General features: G+C 57.2%; 4 protein-coding genes across 4 annotated transcripts; 1 reads left to right on the plus strand and 3 right to left on the minus strand.

Annotated features, from left to right (window-relative positions):
• Positions 1-2,307: 2,307 nt before the first annotated feature.
• On the minus strand, positions 2,308-5,318 carry J3D65DRAFT_642485 (tRNA-dihydrouridine(47) synthase [NAD(P)(+)]). The gene is made up of 3 exons (XM_066801997.1): positions 4,928-5,318; positions 4,758-4,836; positions 2,308-4,650 (listed from the first exon to the last, which is right to left on the minus strand). Exons 1-3 carry the CDS (start codon positions 5,151-5,153, stop codon positions 2,640-2,642), a joined length of 2,316 nt encoding a protein of 771 aa, XP_066650040.1. The 5' UTR covers positions 5,154-5,318; the 3' UTR covers positions 2,308-2,639.
• Positions 5,319-5,472: 154 nt separating this feature from the next.
• J3D65DRAFT_598221 (Afadin and alpha-actinin-binding-domain-containing protein) lies at positions 5,473-7,684 on the plus strand (the record flags this gene model as incomplete). Its single annotated transcript, XM_066797853.1, has 3 exons — positions 5,473-5,729; positions 5,785-7,014; positions 7,337-7,684. Exons 1-3 carry the CDS (start codon positions 5,550-5,552, stop codon positions 7,682-7,684), a joined length of 1,758 nt encoding a protein of 585 aa, XP_066650041.1. The 5' UTR covers positions 5,473-5,549.
• Positions 7,685-8,384: 700 nt separating this feature from the next.
• Positions 8,385-10,947, minus strand: J3D65DRAFT_663037 (Alpha/Beta hydrolase protein). The gene is made up of 4 exons (XM_066802644.1): positions 10,538-10,947; positions 8,927-10,493; positions 8,789-8,861; positions 8,385-8,735 (listed from the first exon to the last, which is right to left on the minus strand). Exons 1-4 carry the CDS (start codon positions 10,709-10,711, stop codon positions 8,690-8,692), a joined length of 1,860 nt encoding a protein of 619 aa, XP_066650042.1. The 5' UTR covers positions 10,712-10,947; the 3' UTR covers positions 8,385-8,689.
• Positions 10,948-11,414: 467 nt separating this feature from the next.
• J3D65DRAFT_172054 (uncharacterized protein) lies at positions 11,415-13,636 on the minus strand. Its single transcript, XM_066794262.1, has 3 exons — positions 13,040-13,636; positions 11,778-12,992; positions 11,415-11,729 (listed from the first exon to the last, which is right to left on the minus strand). Exons 1-3 carry the CDS (start codon positions 13,380-13,382, stop codon positions 11,521-11,523), a joined length of 1,767 nt encoding a protein of 588 aa, XP_066650043.1. The 5' UTR covers positions 13,383-13,636; the 3' UTR covers positions 11,415-11,520.
• Between the last annotated feature and the right edge of the window lie 2,518 nt (positions 13,637-16,154).

The following is a 16,154-nucleotide window of genomic DNA, read 5'->3' on the forward strand; positions in this document are numbered from 1 at the left end:
CCGCCCGTCAACCAACAATGCTCCGCCGCCGCTGTGTGGGTGCTTGAGCTCGCCCGTCCCATGCATCATCTGAAACCGCTTCATGCACAATAATTGAACGAGAAACACGCACTCGGCACTGCACCGGGCACAGCCTCTCCAGAGGACATTGCTCAGGTCGAGGGGGCCGTTGGCTTTGAAACTGATGTGCGTGCCAAAACAGGCCCTCCGCCGCGCGCCCGCCCTGGAGATTTCGAGGCCGCGGGAGCTGACGACTTGGGTTGACGTCCGTAGGTACGGTACCTAGGTTAACCTGCCCTGGGATTCGGATGCCGCAGGCGCCGTCGGCTGCCGCCGCTCCGAGCCGCTAGGGTAAGGTAGGTAGGTAGGTAGGTAAGGTTGGTAGCTGGGTAGAAAGGCGCGTCCACCGTCGGATGTCTCCCTCCTCCATCGTGCAATCGACCTGGTGCACGTCCCGCCTGTCTTCACCAATTGAAGAAGAGCCAGCGTGTGTGCTACCTACGCTACGTCTCTTGCTCAGTGCTCTCCAGCCTCGATTGGATTTCTAGCAAACTGCAGCACGTGTACAGGTCCAAGACCTGCCCTGCCTGCCGCGTACCTCAGGTCATGGATGGTGACCGTCAATCATCATCGGCGCCTTGGCTGTCTCCGCCATTGCCATCGCCATCGCCATCGCCATCGCCATCGAATCGACGTCGCCACTGGCCTCGGTGCCTGAGCGTGCCTGACGGACTGACCGACACTGCGTGGTGGTGGTGGTGGCGGAGGGGCAACAGCCCGGCCGGCTGTCTCTCGGTACAAGCCTAAGCACGTATATCCATCCCATCATCCATCTAACACGGAGGCGAGCGAGCAAGCAGGCGAGCAAGCGACATGTCACTTCACTTCCACCCATCATTGCTTCCTTCCTTCCAGCTCTTTCTTTCTTCCTCTCTCTCCTCATTGGTCAATGGCCCCATTTCACACCCCAACCGTACGTACGAGTCGCGCAAAGCTCGCTTCTGTTCTTCACACCAATCATCATAATAATCACGTACGGATTATATGTGTAAGCAACCCCACGGCTCTGTTCCCTCTCTCTCTCTCCCGTCGCGCTGACAGGCAGGCCGGCGGCAGTCTTGCCCGACGCAGTAATTTTGGCGACGCCCTGCTCCCTGCGTGCGACCGAGCGAGCGCGCCTGGGTGGCTGGGCTGCCGTGGGCTCGGCTCACCGCACCGACCTGACCGAAGATAATCCGTCCCGTCCGACTGGACCGCACCGCACCGCATGGAACCCTGGGTGTCGAGGGAGAGGGACAGACAGGCACTTCACTTCTGCTGGAGCATGTATCTATCCATGCATGCGTGCTGGCGCTTCCACCTGCCTGCCCTCGCCGCTGGTGGTGCTAGTCTAGCCCCGTCCTGACGACCACACATACGCGCGGATGGCCACGCAACCAGGCGCGGCATCCAGCCTAGTCTCAAGGTAGGTACCGTGGTTTTTCCTTGGAGTAGGAGGAGGAGAGGAAGACCCTGAACCCCACCACCGCATTCGTGCTTGCGTCCTCGTCGCAATGCGAGGCAGAGCAAGAACCACTTCTGGCTCCGCACGCAAGTAGGTACGCACGCACGCACGCACGCACGCACATGGCCTCGATCCCTGATGAGCCCCAGGCATTGTCCATCATCGAGTGACTGATTGCCTGACTGACTTGACTGTGCGGGTTTGAAATGGGACACGAGAAGGAGTCCCCGTTTAACTAATCACTGACCTGTCTGAGACTGCTGTCTACTATTTGTCTGTCTGTTTGTTTCCACCTTTCTAACCCCGCGTACACCTCATGCGCATCTCCTACACACACAAAATTCCACAAGCACACAGACATCCCACCGTCTTGTACAGCAGCCGGTGTACTTGACGCCGCTCTCGTCGCTCTCCAAGCATAGTGTCGTTCCCTCCCCAATCGCCTGTCTGTCCTGTCCGTTGATATCAGGCGCGAGACAGCCCTTTGTAGACCGACCGTCTTGTATGTCTGTACTGTACCACGCAGCCAGGGGCAGAGCACTCATGTATGCAGCAGCCGGTCGGTGCCTCTGTCGGTCTGTCTCAGTAGTCGAACGAGGCGGCAAACGGCGAAAGACGTCTCGAAGCGCCAACGACGACGACGACAGTACATATTCTAAAACGAACCTTTCGCAATCGCCCATGCACGCATGCTTAGTGATGGATGGATGGATGGATGGACCAATAGAGTAGTAACAATGCCATGTCCAAGCGAGAGCAGCATCACAAGCCGCAGCCGCAAACAAGCATCCAAGCATGCGGACCCACCCTCCCTAGTAAACACCCCCCCCTGACCGAGCGCAGCGGAACCCCCCTTGCTGCTTGCTGCAGGGACGGGAAACCAAAGAAAAAGAAAAAGAAAAAGGTCCTTGCCGCCACGTGTGTGTGTGTGCTCTGGCCCTGCCGAGACATGACGTCCATCCGTCCGTCCGTCCGTCGTCATCTGTGCATTGTGCCACGCTACCCTACCGTCCCGTACCCCTGCAGATTGGGCTACCCTTTTTTTTTTGTGTTCTACCCCTGGCACGCCTGCCCCCCTTTCTACTCTCGACCCTGACCAAGCTTTGGCCTCACGCCCCGGCCCCAACCCTCGGCCTCAACCCTCGGCCTCAATCTCATACGCATTGCTCTTGTGCTTTGGCACGAAGCGGAACGTATCGGGCGCCTTGCCGAGGAACATTTCGCTAATCTTGATCCAATCCCTGTAATTGTCCGACGCGAGCAGCGTCTCGAGGTCGTCGCGGCCGCGGAACGCCGGCGCGCGGTCGTTGATGGCCGGCGGCAGCCGCTCCAGCAGCCCGATGGGCGTGTACCGGCAGCTGAAGCTGAGCCACTCGAGCAGGAACCGCCGCGTCGTGCCCACGCCCATCTCGTCCGAGCCCCATGTTTCGAGCCCGTTTTTCACAAACGTCTCGATGTAGCGCAGCCGCTCGGACGAGGTCTTGTCGAGGTACTGTGCGCTGCTGATTTCTTCGAAGATCCACGGTTTGATGAGCGCGCCGCGGGCTACCATGACTGAGTCCACTTTGTCTTCTTCCATGGCGCGGTAGTAGTCGTGGTGCGAGTAGCAGTCGCCGTTGCCGACAAAGTACACGCGGCCGCCGTTGGGCAGGTTGCGCGCGTCCGGCTCGCCGGCCGTGTCGAGCAGCCGGCCCTGCTCCTCGTTGAGCCGCTTGATCAGGGCGGCCGTCTGCGAGATGTAGCCCCAGTCGGCCGACCTGGTGTAGCGCTGCTGGCGGCTGCGGCCGTGCAGCGTGATGGCGGCGACGCCGCAGGGGCCTTGGTCGGCGGCGCGCGCCTCCTGCCCGCCCAGCACCAGCCGGTTGACGAGCTTCTGCGCCGTGGGCTCGCTATCTTTGACGCCCATGCGAATCTTGACCGTGATGGGGATTGCCTCGGACACGGCGTTCATGCCGCGCAGCATCTTTTCCAGCCTGCCCGGCGCGTCGAGCAGCGCTGATCCCGCGCCCTGGCGATACACGAGGTCGATGGGACATCCACAGTTGAGGTCAATGGCTCGCAGGCTGGGGCACAAAGCGGTAAGGATCTCCGTCGTCTTGAGGGCGATCCAAGGCTTGTTCCCCGCAATCTGCGCGCCGAATTTGAGGTCCCGCCCGTTGTCGTAGCTCTGGCTAGCCCAGTTGCGACGCTCGAAGCGCGGCGGCGTCGCCTCTGACTCGTGGGCCTTGACCAGCGCCCACTCACTCTTCTCGCCTTGGATCAGAGGCAGTCCCATGGCCATCTCCGACCATGTCACCTGCGCCCCGAGCTGCACGCAGAGCCGCCGGAACGGGAGGTTGCCCTGTGTCGTCAGAGGCGCAAGCACTGGGGTTTCCGGCCCATAGTAGATCCGGCGCTTCTCTGATGCGAGCAAAGGAGGTTCCCTGTACGCAGCTCTGTTGTCGAGCTTGGCTTCGCTCATCTCGGTGTCGGCCTGAGCCGCCTCTGCGGGGACCTTTTGCCTGGACCTGCCCTCCTCTTCCGACTTGGCCAGATATTCGAGGTATACGTCAGACTTGGGCATCTTGGTCCTCTTGCGGTTGAGATTGTGCTTCGCTTCCGTAGACACGACGTTGACGTGACCAATGTCGTCCCTATCGCCCGTCCTGGTCGCCTCGGCTGCCGCTTTGCGTTCCGAGTCCTCGATCAGCACCAGTTCCTTTCGCCCATCGGCATGCGTCTTCTCTTCCGAGTGCGTCTTTGCGAATCGACATTTCCAGCCCGCGTTGCACCAGCCTCGAAGCTCCCAGATGGGGCACTTTTCAAACGTCGCCAGGTCCTCGCGTTTGCCCTCCTTGAGATACTTGCGCAGGTCGTGCTCGAACCTGCACTTGTTGGCAAACTTGCAGGGGGCGGCCGCAAACTCGTTGCAAAAGGCAACGGATGAGCAGAGTTGAATCGCGTCCCGGTGTGTTCCATATTCCCGGGCCTTGTTCTGGCCACGCTCTTTCTTCTTGTTGCCTTTCTTGCCGGCGGCCTGCTGCTGCTGCTGCTGCTGCGTGCCGTCATTCGCATCTGCATGCTTGGACGCCTCTGCGGCATCGTCGTCCGGCTCGTCTCTCGATACGAGCCGGGCTTGCCTCAATTCCTTGGGATCTACAAGATACCTGCCAGCCAACTTGTCAGGCACGTTGCAAATGATGGGCAAACAAAAACACCACGCCGTCGCCCGGCCATCATCATCATCACCGTCATCATCACCATCACCACTTACTCAGGCTTGATCGGCGCTACGCCCTTTTGTCTCTCCCGTCGAGACTCGTCAACCTTAATGTCCGCGCTTGTCTCACCGTCTGGGAGGGGGGGCACCGTCAGCTTCCGACTCTGTCGATACGCACACTCGGATTCGATCGTTCGATCCGCAGCGCGCTCGTCATCACTTACCTGTGTCCAGTCGGCGTCGCTTTGATGGAGACGTTGCTGAGTCGCCGTTGGCCCCGGGTGAGGATGCATCGGGTAGGCCGTGTCGCTCTACCTTCTCGGCCTTGTTTGCGGCCAAATCTTCTGCTGAGGCCGTGGCCGGTGCGAGCTCTGGACCGTTGAGGGCGTTTTGGTGGGCGTCTGCCACGGCGGCTGCCGTTGGTGGTTGAGACGTGTGTTGGTCGGACATTTTTTGAAAAGACGTCGAATTGATGAGGAGAGGTACAGGTGGTGGTGGTAGAGGTGATGAGTGGTAGAGCGCTAGGAGACGCGACGGGTAGAGCCGCGCGACGACAATAGAGCAAAAAAACTCTCAAACCAGATGCCCGTCTGCTCTTGTAAAGTGAAAATGAGATAGTGGTCCAGCTTTGAGGTTGATGAAGCTGTGTGAAAAACTGATGGTCGAGATCACGTGCGGCGCTACGCTGGGCCGACGCCGCGCCTCCGGCCACCGCGCTAGAGAGCGGCAACGAGTTATTCTCCGACCCTGGCAACGCTTGTTTACAGTACAGACAATCCACGCGCCGGCCTTTTTGGACAAAGCTCCACCGACCACCTCTGCGGCACATCACGAGCCTCGGCGACAATGGACCCTCAGAGCCTGAGGGGCGCCTCAACTTACCTTAACAATCTGCTGCTTGCACGAGGCTTACTGCGCAATGGCAAGTCGATCGAATTCGCGCACCCCTCCAAGGGTGAGGGCGGGAAAGAAGCAACAATGGCCCAGATTATCAACCTGGTCCACGATCTGATTCTGAGGCGAGACGTGAGCGCGAGCCAACGACTTTGCTTTTTCCTGCACGCTGACATGCTTCCCTCAGCGCGAACAGGAACAGCGCGAGTCGATGATGCAAACCCTCCGCGATGTCCGCGTCGACAACCAACGCGCCAACAGCGCCCTGGAGCGTCTCCAGACCGGCAACGACGACCTCAAGCGCCAACTGTCGCTCGCACAATCCTCCGAGAGGTCCGCCAAAAATGCGGTCCGCGCTGCCGAAAGGTCGGAGCGGTCGTTACGGGAAGAAATGGGCCGCTTGAAGACGACGGTCCAGCAGGTGCGCGCATCTTGTGCGAACGATGTTCGGAAGCGCGACCTACAGATCCAGCGCCTCAAGGCTCATCTCCTGGCACAACAACGCGGAAACAAGACGGGATTGGTCGGAGCGAGCATCACCATCACACCCGGCCAGACCGGAGCCAACAGCGCCAGCCGCGAAGAGGAGCCGGCCAATCTCGAAGACCCAGAATACAGCCTTAAGCAGGAGACGACGGAATTCTTGACCCAGCTGAGCCAAAGCTTGAGCGATGAAAATGACAATCTCATCGGATTGGTCCGGAGCACGCTCGCGACGCTTAGAGAACTGCAGGGCATGCCGGAGCTCGGCCAACACGACCACGAAGCGGGGGTTCACGGCGAAGGCGAGGATTCAGATTCTGGCTTGATGCATGCGTTGCCGACGTCATACGATGCACTTGCAACCGACATGGACCATGTGCTGGATCACTTGCGTGGTTTGCTCACCAACCCCAACTTTGTCTCCATTCACGAAGTCGAATCGAGGGAAGAGGAAATCATCAGATTGCGCGAAGGCTGGGAGAAGATGCAGCAGAGGTGGAGAGAAGCTGTGAGTCTGATGCAAGGATGGAGAAGGCGGATGATGGACGGCGGAGACACCATCACTCTTGACGAGCTGCAACTGGGTCTAGTATCAGGAGAAGGTCTGGCGCCTGTGGCAGAGGAAGATGAAGAAGGTCATGAGATGGAGAGCGACGACGAATATGCGGAGGATGACGAAGAAATCGACGAACCACCGATCCCTTCGCCCGGCAAGCCAACGCCAAAAGACAAGACGGACCTCTTTGACATTAAGCTTCGACCTACCTCCTACGCTCTCCATGAGTCTGATGGCAACAAAAAGTCGCCGCGCAAGGTTGTCTTTGCCCCTTCCAACAATAACACACCGCATCCACAGAACCCCGACGAAAACGCACCCGACGTCGACATGATGTCCCAACCTATCTCCAAACCGTCGTCTACGAACCAAAAGACCGTCTCCGCGAGCCGACTTCCCACCTCGACAGGCTCTCACCCCTCTTCCACGCTCCGCAGCAAGCCTTCCACAATCGGGCGGGAAACGTCGGGCATCCCTCGAAGTGTACGCAAATCTCTTTCATTCTCTGAACAGCAGGAAAGCCCCACATCAACTCTCGACATTTACTCAGCAGGCGCCTCGACTTGTTCCAACAAGTCGACCGAAGCCCAAATCCTCAACCTTGACAGCCTTTTTCTTTAGTCGAGTCATCGCACAGAACATCAAAACTGACAGTCTTCCTCTTTCGAAACAGACACGTAAGAAGCGTAAATCGAGCGAGATGCCGCCGTCCGACGAAGAAGACTACGAGAACCTCTCCTCCCCCTCCAAACTCACCGTGCAAGAAAAACTCGCCATCGCCGCGCGAGAAGCAGAAGAAGCGGCATCGACGGCTGCCGCCATCGCCGCAGCCAAGATGGCAGAAGAAGAAGAAAAGGCAGCAAAAGCACATTTAAAGACGCAGGCCGAAGGTGGCAACATCGCAGGTAGTAATAGCTCGGGCTCCGCATCTGCGGCTGGCGTCGCGAAGAAGACGCCGAAGAAGACGGGCGTCAAGGGCCGCGCGAGGAGACGCAAGAGTACGCTTAGTCCGGAGGAGTTGGAGGCGCTGATGGGGCTTAATGATTGATGAGATGATGATGCATGCCTTTTTTCTTGCTCTCTGCTATGCTTTCCTTTTTTTGTTTTCTGCTGGGTTGAGATTTGCGTCTGGCTGGAGCTTGCTTGCTTTGCTTTGCTTTGCTTTGCTTGCAAACAGAATCCCCTTTTGGGGCTGCGGCAGGAGTTGACAGAGAAGCGGTTCTTCTCGGCGCGCGCGTGTGCGTGCAGCGTTTTCGGGTCTGCTGGCTATGGGCGGTCACCTGGGTCAGGTTCCTGGTCGGACTGGGAGTGTGGGCAGGCATTACTGGCGAGACTTTTCCGGACATGGCCGTTGGGGGTGGTCTGGTGGTCTGGCTGGTTGCTAATGTACATTTTTGATGCTGCTCACGTGGCGTGGCTACCTCTCTTTTCTGTCTTTCTGCTGATTTTGCTCATCTTGCCTATCATGAGGATGCGTTGCTGGGGTGGAAGTGAAGGTGATGCACTACCTGCTTCTATCTTTTTGTTTACGATTCATAGATTGCAGCATTTCGCTCATGCAATTGTTCATGATGTTGTTGTTAATCTTTCTGGTACATGCTTGAGTGTCTGACTGGTCTGCTCTCCATCTTTTCGTTCCTTTGCTCAGGACTGTTGCATGGAATCTAGACGTGGACGGACTTGAGTTACTTGATTGGTCACACTGATGGATTGTCTCATCACCAATCGAAGCCGCAAGGAGAGGGACAAAGGGCACTTCTGCTTCTCCAGAAGTTAAACATTTAACTAGATCAGGCAGGGTAGCTAGCTGCTTCCTTCAGAGAAATTAGATCGTATCTTCGCCCACGATACAGTAGATCCGCTCAACTATCCCGTACTCTCAGTTGGCTTGTCCACATCTCAGTCTGAAAAGACCGCCATGCCCGTTGGGCAACGAATCCGCCGGGGAACCACCTTCAAACGACTCGACTTTAAATGCAGCAACATCAAGAAACGAACGTCGACTGCGACCAACTTCTCTCCGAAAAGGCCTGCGGAGGCTCGCGTCACGTCGCTAAAAGAGAAAGGCAAGAGAGAAAAGGAAAACAGAAAGGGGGTAGCTATCGAGCGTATCAGTACTAGTTGGTCGGAAATATTAGGAGGGGTTTCCCACCTGATCCAAGGGCTCGGCGCGTGAAGTTGGCTCGCGCCAGCCGACGACTGGCGGCCAGTAGCATTGGTCCCAGCTGCGCAAAGTTAGCCAAGCTCCCATTTCAAGATGACGGGACGCTGGATGTGGTACGATACTCACAAAAGTTCGACGACACATTGCTGTCCTGCGGCTGCGGCAACAAGTCCTGCCTGACCTCGCCGCCGGGCGGCGCATATCCTTCCGTATTCGTCACAGCCGCAGCGACCTTGGTCCAAAAGTCGCAGGTAGGCTTGAACGCCTGCGGATCCTGAATGAGCTCAAACTTTGCCAGCGTGATGTTGAGGACGTTGGCGAGATTCGAGCCGCTGGTGTCGACCGTGGGCCACGAGGGCGGCGCCTGCAGGCCCGAGGCGTTCTGGCGGCGCGCGTTGGGGTCGCCGGTGAGCGCCAGCGAGGTGAACAGGCTGCGGTACGCCTCGACGAAGGTGCTGGTGCCGTTGGGGATGAGCTCCGGGAAGAAGAAGGTGGGCAGCACGTCGGCGCCGTGCTTGTACGGCGGCGCCGCGTACACCATGTTGTAGACCTTGGTGCGGCCAGTCTTGCTGAGCGCCTCCGCCATGTCGACCACGTTGCAATGGAACCGGTGGTCCGCGATCATGGTCTTCAGCCGAGCGGACTGCGTGTCGAACTGCGCCGGCTTGGTCGTGGCGTTGAGGGGCGGATACTGCGTGGCGATGGCTTCGGGGACGCCTTCGACGGGGAAGTAGTAGCGCACGTATTGGTCAAAGTCCTCGTTCGTCTGGACGCGCGGATCGACGTAGTCGGCAGCTTCGTCCAAGCAGTGCGAGATGATGATGGACTCGATGCCCTTCCAGTAGTTGCCGCTCTCGAGCTCCAACGCCGCCATCTGCCTGACGAACCCGCCGTCGGCTGACGGCTGGTATGCGCTGCGCTCCTTGTACGGGGTGGAGGCGCCGGCGTCGTTGGCTCGCTTCAAGGCTTCGGGGCTGGCGCGTCGCAGACAGTCGAGTCCTTTACCCTCGCAGCCGGCGTTTTTGGCAAAGTTTTGGAACTGCACCTCCAACGCGCCCCTCCTGTCCCACCTCAGATCGAACGCAGGGCTTTGCAGAATGGCTCGCCGGAACAGTGGATCCTGCGTCCCTCCAAAGGCCGTGATTTGATGAAAGACTCCCCCGGCGCCGGCCGATTCGCCCATGGCCGTGACCTGGTCGCGATCTCCGCCCAAAAGGTTGATGTACTGGTTCGTCCAGTTCAACGCCGCACGCTGGTCCCAGAAACCAGCATTCGGGAGACCCTCTTTTTCCATGGTACTTCCCGCAAGGAAGCCATAGGCGCCGGTGCGGTAGTTGGACACTACGTACACCACCCCTCCCGTCTCAATGAAGTTTGCGCCACCGTAGATGTTCTTCTCCCCAAACACGTAGCCGCCGCCATAAAAGTAGTGTATTACTGGAATCATGCTGTTGGGATCTTTGATGGCCGGACCAGGGACGTAGACGTCGAGGTACAGGCAATCTTCCGACTGGGTGCCTCCCCCTACGTCCTGAATGTTCGTCGGGTTCCCAATGCCCGTCTGTACGCACCTCGGGCCGTGGGAACCGTCAATCACGGTGGAATTCTGGACCGGAGGCTGTGGCGGTCTCCAGCGCAACTGCTCCGTCGGAGGAGCAGCGAACGGAATGTTTTTGAAGACATACAGCTGCCCCTGTTCAGAAGCTTCCCAATGATACGAGGAGATTTGTAGCTTACTCTGTTTACTCGATCGTAGCTTTTCGCAACAACACGAGCGTACGGCAGATTCAAGACGGGCAGGTCCTTGGAGACTGATTGATCGAATTCGACTCCCAACTTCGCCTGCGATTCAACCCCTGGAACACTCGTCAAGGCCAATAATATGGCGCAGAGCCTGGCAATCGACAGCATGTTTCGGCGATCCGTAGGAACGAGTGAGACGCACAATCGAAAAGAGTGGAGAGGCAGAAGTAGACTACCTCCTCGCAGGGGAACGCGCGGCCATACAGTACCTTATGACTGGATTCGCGGTGGGAAGCTCAACGGCGAGGCGGCAGGAGAGCATCACTCGCCGGCGTCGCCGCGTCGCTGGCCCAGTAAACTCGTCGCTTTGTGATGGACGGGAGAACCCACCAATCGGCTTGCCGTGTCCGCTGGCCCTGAAGTTTATATGAGCGGGACACTTGTTTGTTCCGGGTCCGACCTGTTCGGGTTGCCCGCATTTCAGCATGCCGATGTCATGTCCACTCGCGCGGGTGTCCCTGTGGCCTTGTCATAACAGACTGGGAAGTGATTAAGCTCAAGACCAAGCTCAGCAGCTCCCGCTAGCCTTACATTTGTCCGTTCAGTCTTGATCGCGTTGGGCTTGTAAAGGTGTGGAAGTGACCGACTCGCTCACGATTGCGATCGACGAAGTGTTGCCAGGATCAACGGTTAAGATTACTTGCAGCAGTTCCCGGCCGCCCGTCTCCCGATTTCTTTTGGCATCCATGAAGCAAAACATCATCATCGTTCACCACGTTTCATCCGTTTTCCGCGATTCAGAATATACGAGGCACGGCAGTGTTTGAAGCACCCGAAAAGTCTTCAGTTTACTAATCCGTCAAAAAATGTGGCGTCTAGGGTATCTGCCGCGGTTCCGTCTAAAATATGTCTTGAGAAGAGAAATGTGCATGAGAAGAAGAGAAATCTCCCGTCTCGTCGTGAGAGTAAGCCACCGCTTAAGCGGAAGCCTTGATGATGTCGGAGGCCTTCTCCGCGACGGCGTAGAGGGTCGAGACCAGGTGACCACAGACCTGGAAGGGCAGCACACCAGCGTCGACAACGCGGACGTTCTTGGTGCCGTACACCTTGAGGTTGGTGTCAACAACACCACCCTTCTCCTTGGGTAGCATGGAAGTGGTAGCGACGGGGTGGAAGTTGGAGCGGTCTAATTTAATGTTAGCATGTGATTTGCCAGAAGCAAGAAGATACTCACAGTTGCCCTTGACCCAGTCGGCCCACTGAGCGTCCGTAGCGTTCTTGGGAACAAGGTCGTAGCCAGGAGAAGTCTCTCCACCAAAGTACTGGTTGAGAGGAGCAGTCTGGAACAACTCGCGGACAAGCTTGGCAGTGCCGACCTGCTCAGTCGTGTCCCAGTCGAGCTGGTAGTAGTTGGGGTTGATCTTGGCAACGGAGCTGTTGGCGCTGGTGATGTGGATGTTACCACGGGAGAAGGGAAGAAGAGACCAGAACTCAGTGGTGAAAGTGTCGGCGGAGGGGGTAACAAGGACCTCAGCGAGGGGAACCTTGGCGTTGAAAATCAGGTCGTACTGAACATCAAAGGCGCTCCTGAGCAGGTCGGTAGAGACGACGTCGTTGCTGCTTTCCTGGGAAGTGGTCTGGGCGTACTGGGCGAGCTTCCTCTTGACGTCAAGGGCAACTGCAGCAGTGTTGTTCTTGAGGATGTCGTCAACGGTGGGGTAGGCGACAAAGACCGCAGTCCCATCGAAAGACTTGGTCGCGGTGCCAGTGTACTCGTTGTTCGTCTGGTCCTGTAGGTTCTCGCCAACAGCAGGCAGCTCAACCTTGACAGGAACGCCAGCAGCCTTCAGAATCTCGGGGTTTCCGACACCAGAGAGCTCAAGGAGGACCGAAGACTTCAGAGCACCAGCAGAGAGAATGACCTCCTTGTTGGCGTGGATGGTGCGGGTCTGGCCGTTGGTCGAAACAACAACGCCAGAGGCAGTGGCCTCGCCAGCATCGTCCTCAGTCCAGACGAGCTTCTGGGCTTCGGTGTTCAAGAACACGTTGTAGTTGGTTCTGTTCTGGTAGGGGAAGTAGTAGGCACGAGCAGCATCCTCACGGACGTTGAGCTGAGTGTCGAGAGTCGAGGGGAACACGTTGAAGCCGGTCATGTCACCACCAGCAATGTCGGCGTTAAATTGCACGCCGACATTGGTCCAAGTCTCGTTGACAAGGGAAGTGACGGTAGAGTTGACGAGCTCATTCTTCCAGCCAACCTTGAGAGGACCAGTGGTGCCGTGGAATTCGGGGTTGTAGGTGACGCCATCAGCAATCTGCTGCTCAGTGGGCTTCTCGAGGCCCTCGCTCTTCAGGTAGTACTTGAAGAGCTCGTTCCAGTTCCAACCCTTGTTGCCGACCTGCTCCCAAGCGTCGATCTGGGCGTCCTGAGCGCGGGTGTATGCCAGACCTGGGCAGTGTTAGTTGTTGCCAGTTCGTCATGCTTAACTTCCGTACCGTTGATGGTCGAGGTTCCGCCAAGAGCCTTGCCGGCGCGGAGGGTCTGCTTCTTGCCACCAGCAAAGGTCTGGTTGACAGTCTCGTAGGCCCAGTCAATCTCCGAGCCAAAGGCCAGTCCGTAGCCATTCGGGTTGGTGACGTTGACGTTGTTGTAGACTGAACCACCAGCCTCAACGACAGCCACCGAGACGTTCTTCAGCTCGGAAAGGCGGTTTGCAACGACCAGACCCGATGTACCACCACCGACGATGATGTAGTCGAAACGCTGTTCATGGCCGTGGGGGAGGGCAAGGGCGGAAGCTGCAAGCAGCGGTGCCGCAGTGAGGAGGCGGGAGTACATTGTATAAGGTGATCCGGGATCGAAGGATTGTCTTTACTGAAACCTATCCGACTGTGGCAGTTGCATCGTCCTTATATCAAGGCCACCGTCCTTGCTTTTCACCTTCGGACTTGGCCATGACACAATTGTTGCTTATGGAATCTACGAGGGAAGCTTTCCGCTGTATTTCTGGCACTGGTGCGCTTGGTAATGCTGATCAATTTCCACAGTGATGGCGCACTGGCAGGCCTCAGAAGTCGGTTTAGGGCACCAGGGATTCTTCCGATGGGCTGATGGAGCCTGGAACTTTCGGCTCGATTCCTAACGGCCGGCTCGTGCCGAGCTGTAGCTCCTGAATGTGTGACAGACTGACAGTCACTTCGCCTATCGCTTGTGGCTGTCGGATCTCCAAGCCACAGTCTCAGTTTCGACGACGATGATACAATTCTGGTTGCGTCTTGAGAGCTCTGTGTAGCTATACTTTGTCGTTCACCACCGCTGAAGAGGACGGGAACGGTCCGATATCGACATGGCTCAAAATGGCTCGCTTTCGGTTTGCCTCTCGAAGTTGACGACATGGCGGTGCTTGAAAATTTCTCGCAAGTGTCGGGCCGAGTGCGAAGGTTCCAGGATCTGCACCGGGCTTGCAGATGAGGCTCCACCTCTTCTTGACTTTAATTCACGGGCTTGACTTGGGTTGGTCCAATCAATGCAGCCCTACCTTCCACATTGAACACCTTCCGTGTGATTGATAAGATTGCCTCAGACCTTCCTAGACCGAGTCTGATAGACGCAGTATTTTGGAAGGTGTTGACGGCTTGCATTCAAGTTAGCGATATGCTTGCTTCAATTCCAAAGCTCCCAGCTCTTGCGCCATAGTGTGGTCAGCGCCACTGAGCTCATAGTTAGGTTTCCAAGACGTGCTGCGGATGCCTGGCCATGACGGATTCTGCACTGGGTGAAAACGAATCAAGGGTCGAGATTGGGCTTCACATCTATCTTGATCCGACTGCCAACCTACCGATCACCACCAGAAAGGGAGTGTTCCGGACCAACAGCTGCCAGAATCATAGGACCCTGCGTCTCAAACCAGCGCTCGCTTGCGACTCGTCGCTTTTAGTCTTGGACATCCTTGGTGTTGGTCGAAGGACCTGGGCAGTTTCCAAATGGTCCCCTCGTATTTCATCATCTCGAGCCCAGCCTGGTGTATGCGAAGCGTTGCCTTGCAACGTGAAATGACCTTGGCACTACGGTAGGTATCTCCCCTTGAACACCTTCACCGACAGCCCCTGTGCATGACATGCGCAGAACAGGCGCTGTGGCTCCAGCGCGGTACTGGTGTTTGAAGCTTGGACCATTCGACTGCCTGATCGATGCTTCAAGTCGCGACTCACGCCTCGGAAGCGATGTCGCACTCCCGCAAAGCCATCTTGAGGGAAGATTTCGTTCCTGGCTCTGATGCAAACAGCGAAGATGCTCTGAATTGGGGTCGAGTCCTTGTTGGTGGAAAGGCGATACTCTTCACCTCTCAAGTTCAGCCGCCAATGGCGTATGTTGTTCAAGTCCTCGCATGGAAGAGGCGGCATCTGTCGCCATTTCGACCCACCTTACAAAGCTAATCTCAACATGGCAGGCGATTCAGTCATTAGGAAGCACACCACAGCACTTACAAAGCGCGCATATCTTTCGACGCTCCTTCCGAACAGGTGTTTGGCGTGTTGCTAGATGCTTGGACTGCGCCATGCTCCGAAGACGGCGCCGGCGCCCAGTCGTGGTCAGGGCGATGGCCGTTCCCGCCGCTACCTCCGCTTCCCCTGCAGTAGTACTCCTACCGCCGCTCTTAAGAATGTGGTCCCCCTGCGGACATCAGCTTGCACCAGACGCTTGAGCGCCGTTTCCTTCGCCTCCAGATAAATCCGCTAGGTCCACATCTTATTCCGACTATGCTGGGCCATATAAACGTGATTTGTGGCAGTTTTTCAAGTGGCTACTGCCCCTGGATCGTGGTGGGCATGGGAGGAATTCAGCGCGTTGGCTCTTGGGCTTGTTCGACGCTTGGGCGGTGAACGTTGTCAGGATGGCGGGTGTCGATCTCGTATGTCTCGAAGAAATGATGAGTATCATAACCAGTCGCAAGGTAAGGCGCTAGCACGAGCGTTCCAGAAGCTGAATAAGGAAGCCTGAGGTTCGATGTTTTGCGGAAGGTCGGGTTCGGACAATGGAAACGGACAAAATCCGCCGGAAAGCGGAGCGGGATTCGCGCCGAGGCTTACCCGGATGCGATGCTGCAACCGCGGGCGGCGCGTCGACCACAACTCGACGTCTACCAACTTGCACAAAAACGACCTACGATCCCAGCGTCATCGAAGATTTCTTGCCTTTGATCCTCGCAACCTTCCATACTACCTCTTGCGTCTGCCACGCGTACGCAGCTTGGCCCAGCCCGCTGTCGGACCTCTGCCTCTTCCACTGACGTCTGAGCTACGCAAAACCACTGGGAACTTCCAATTCGCATGAGGGCAAGATCGGAGGATATGGAGCCATTGACAAGCTGATATTGGGAAGGACAAGGCGAACACACTCGAGCAACCGATTCCAATGTTGGAGGTTGACTACTTCGAACAAGAGCATGCAACGTTACAAAACCGGCAGAGCTGAGCCGAGCCTACGGACCACTTGGTACATCGAAGCAGCTTCTGGATGAAAATCCTCGCGTCAACCCAAATCGCTAGCCACTTCCGTCCTCCCAATACTTTAGCACATGTTCCGGGCTATAGATTGGGATTCAAACCA

Source organism: Phyllosticta citribraziliensis (genome assembly GCF_038025025.1).
Source record: "Phyllosticta citribraziliensis strain CPC 17464 chromosome Unknown J3D65scaffold_16, whole genome shotgun sequence".
Classification (NCBI taxonomy): domain Eukaryota; kingdom Fungi; phylum Ascomycota; class Dothideomycetes; order Botryosphaeriales; family Phyllostictaceae; genus Phyllosticta; species Phyllosticta citribraziliensis.

Bases quoted from the DNA above. Each gene is read 5' to 3' on its own strand.
- J3D65DRAFT_642485 (XM_066801997.1), bottom strand. From the start codon at position 5,153: ATGTCCGACCAACACACGTCTCAACCACCAACGGCAGCCGCCGTGGCA. The intron at 4,837-4,927 runs GTAAGTGATGAC...CCCCCCTCCCAG, and splicing joins GCGACGCCGACTGGACACAG to ACGGTGAGACAAGCGCGGAC. The intron at 4,651-4,757 runs GTAAGTGGTGAT...GTTGGCTGGCAG, and splicing joins GTAGCGCCGATCAAGCCTGA to GTATCTTGTAGATCCCAAGG.
- J3D65DRAFT_663037 (XM_066802644.1), bottom strand. From the start codon at position 10,711: ATGCTGTCGATTGCCAGGCTCTGCGCCATATTATTGGCCTTGACGAGT. The intron at 10,494-10,537 runs GTAAGCTACAAA...GCTTCTGAACAG, and splicing joins GCTACGATCGAGTAAACAGA to GGGCAGCTGTATGTCTTCAA. The intron at 8,736-8,788 runs GTGGGAAACCCC...TACGCTCGATAG, and splicing joins GCGCCGAGCCCTTGGATCAG to CTACCCCCTTTCTGTTTTCC.
- J3D65DRAFT_172054 (XM_066794262.1), bottom strand. From the start codon at position 13,382: ATGTACTCCCGCCTCCTCACTGCGGCACCGCTGCTTGCAGCTTCCGCC. The intron at 12,993-13,039 runs GTACGGAAGTTA...AACACTGCCCAG, and splicing joins CGGAACCTCGACCATCAACG to GTCTGGCATACACCCGCGCT. The intron at 11,730-11,777 runs GTGAGTATCTTC...ACATTAAATTAG, and splicing joins CGACTGGGTCAAGGGCAACT to ACCGCTCCAACTTCCACCCC.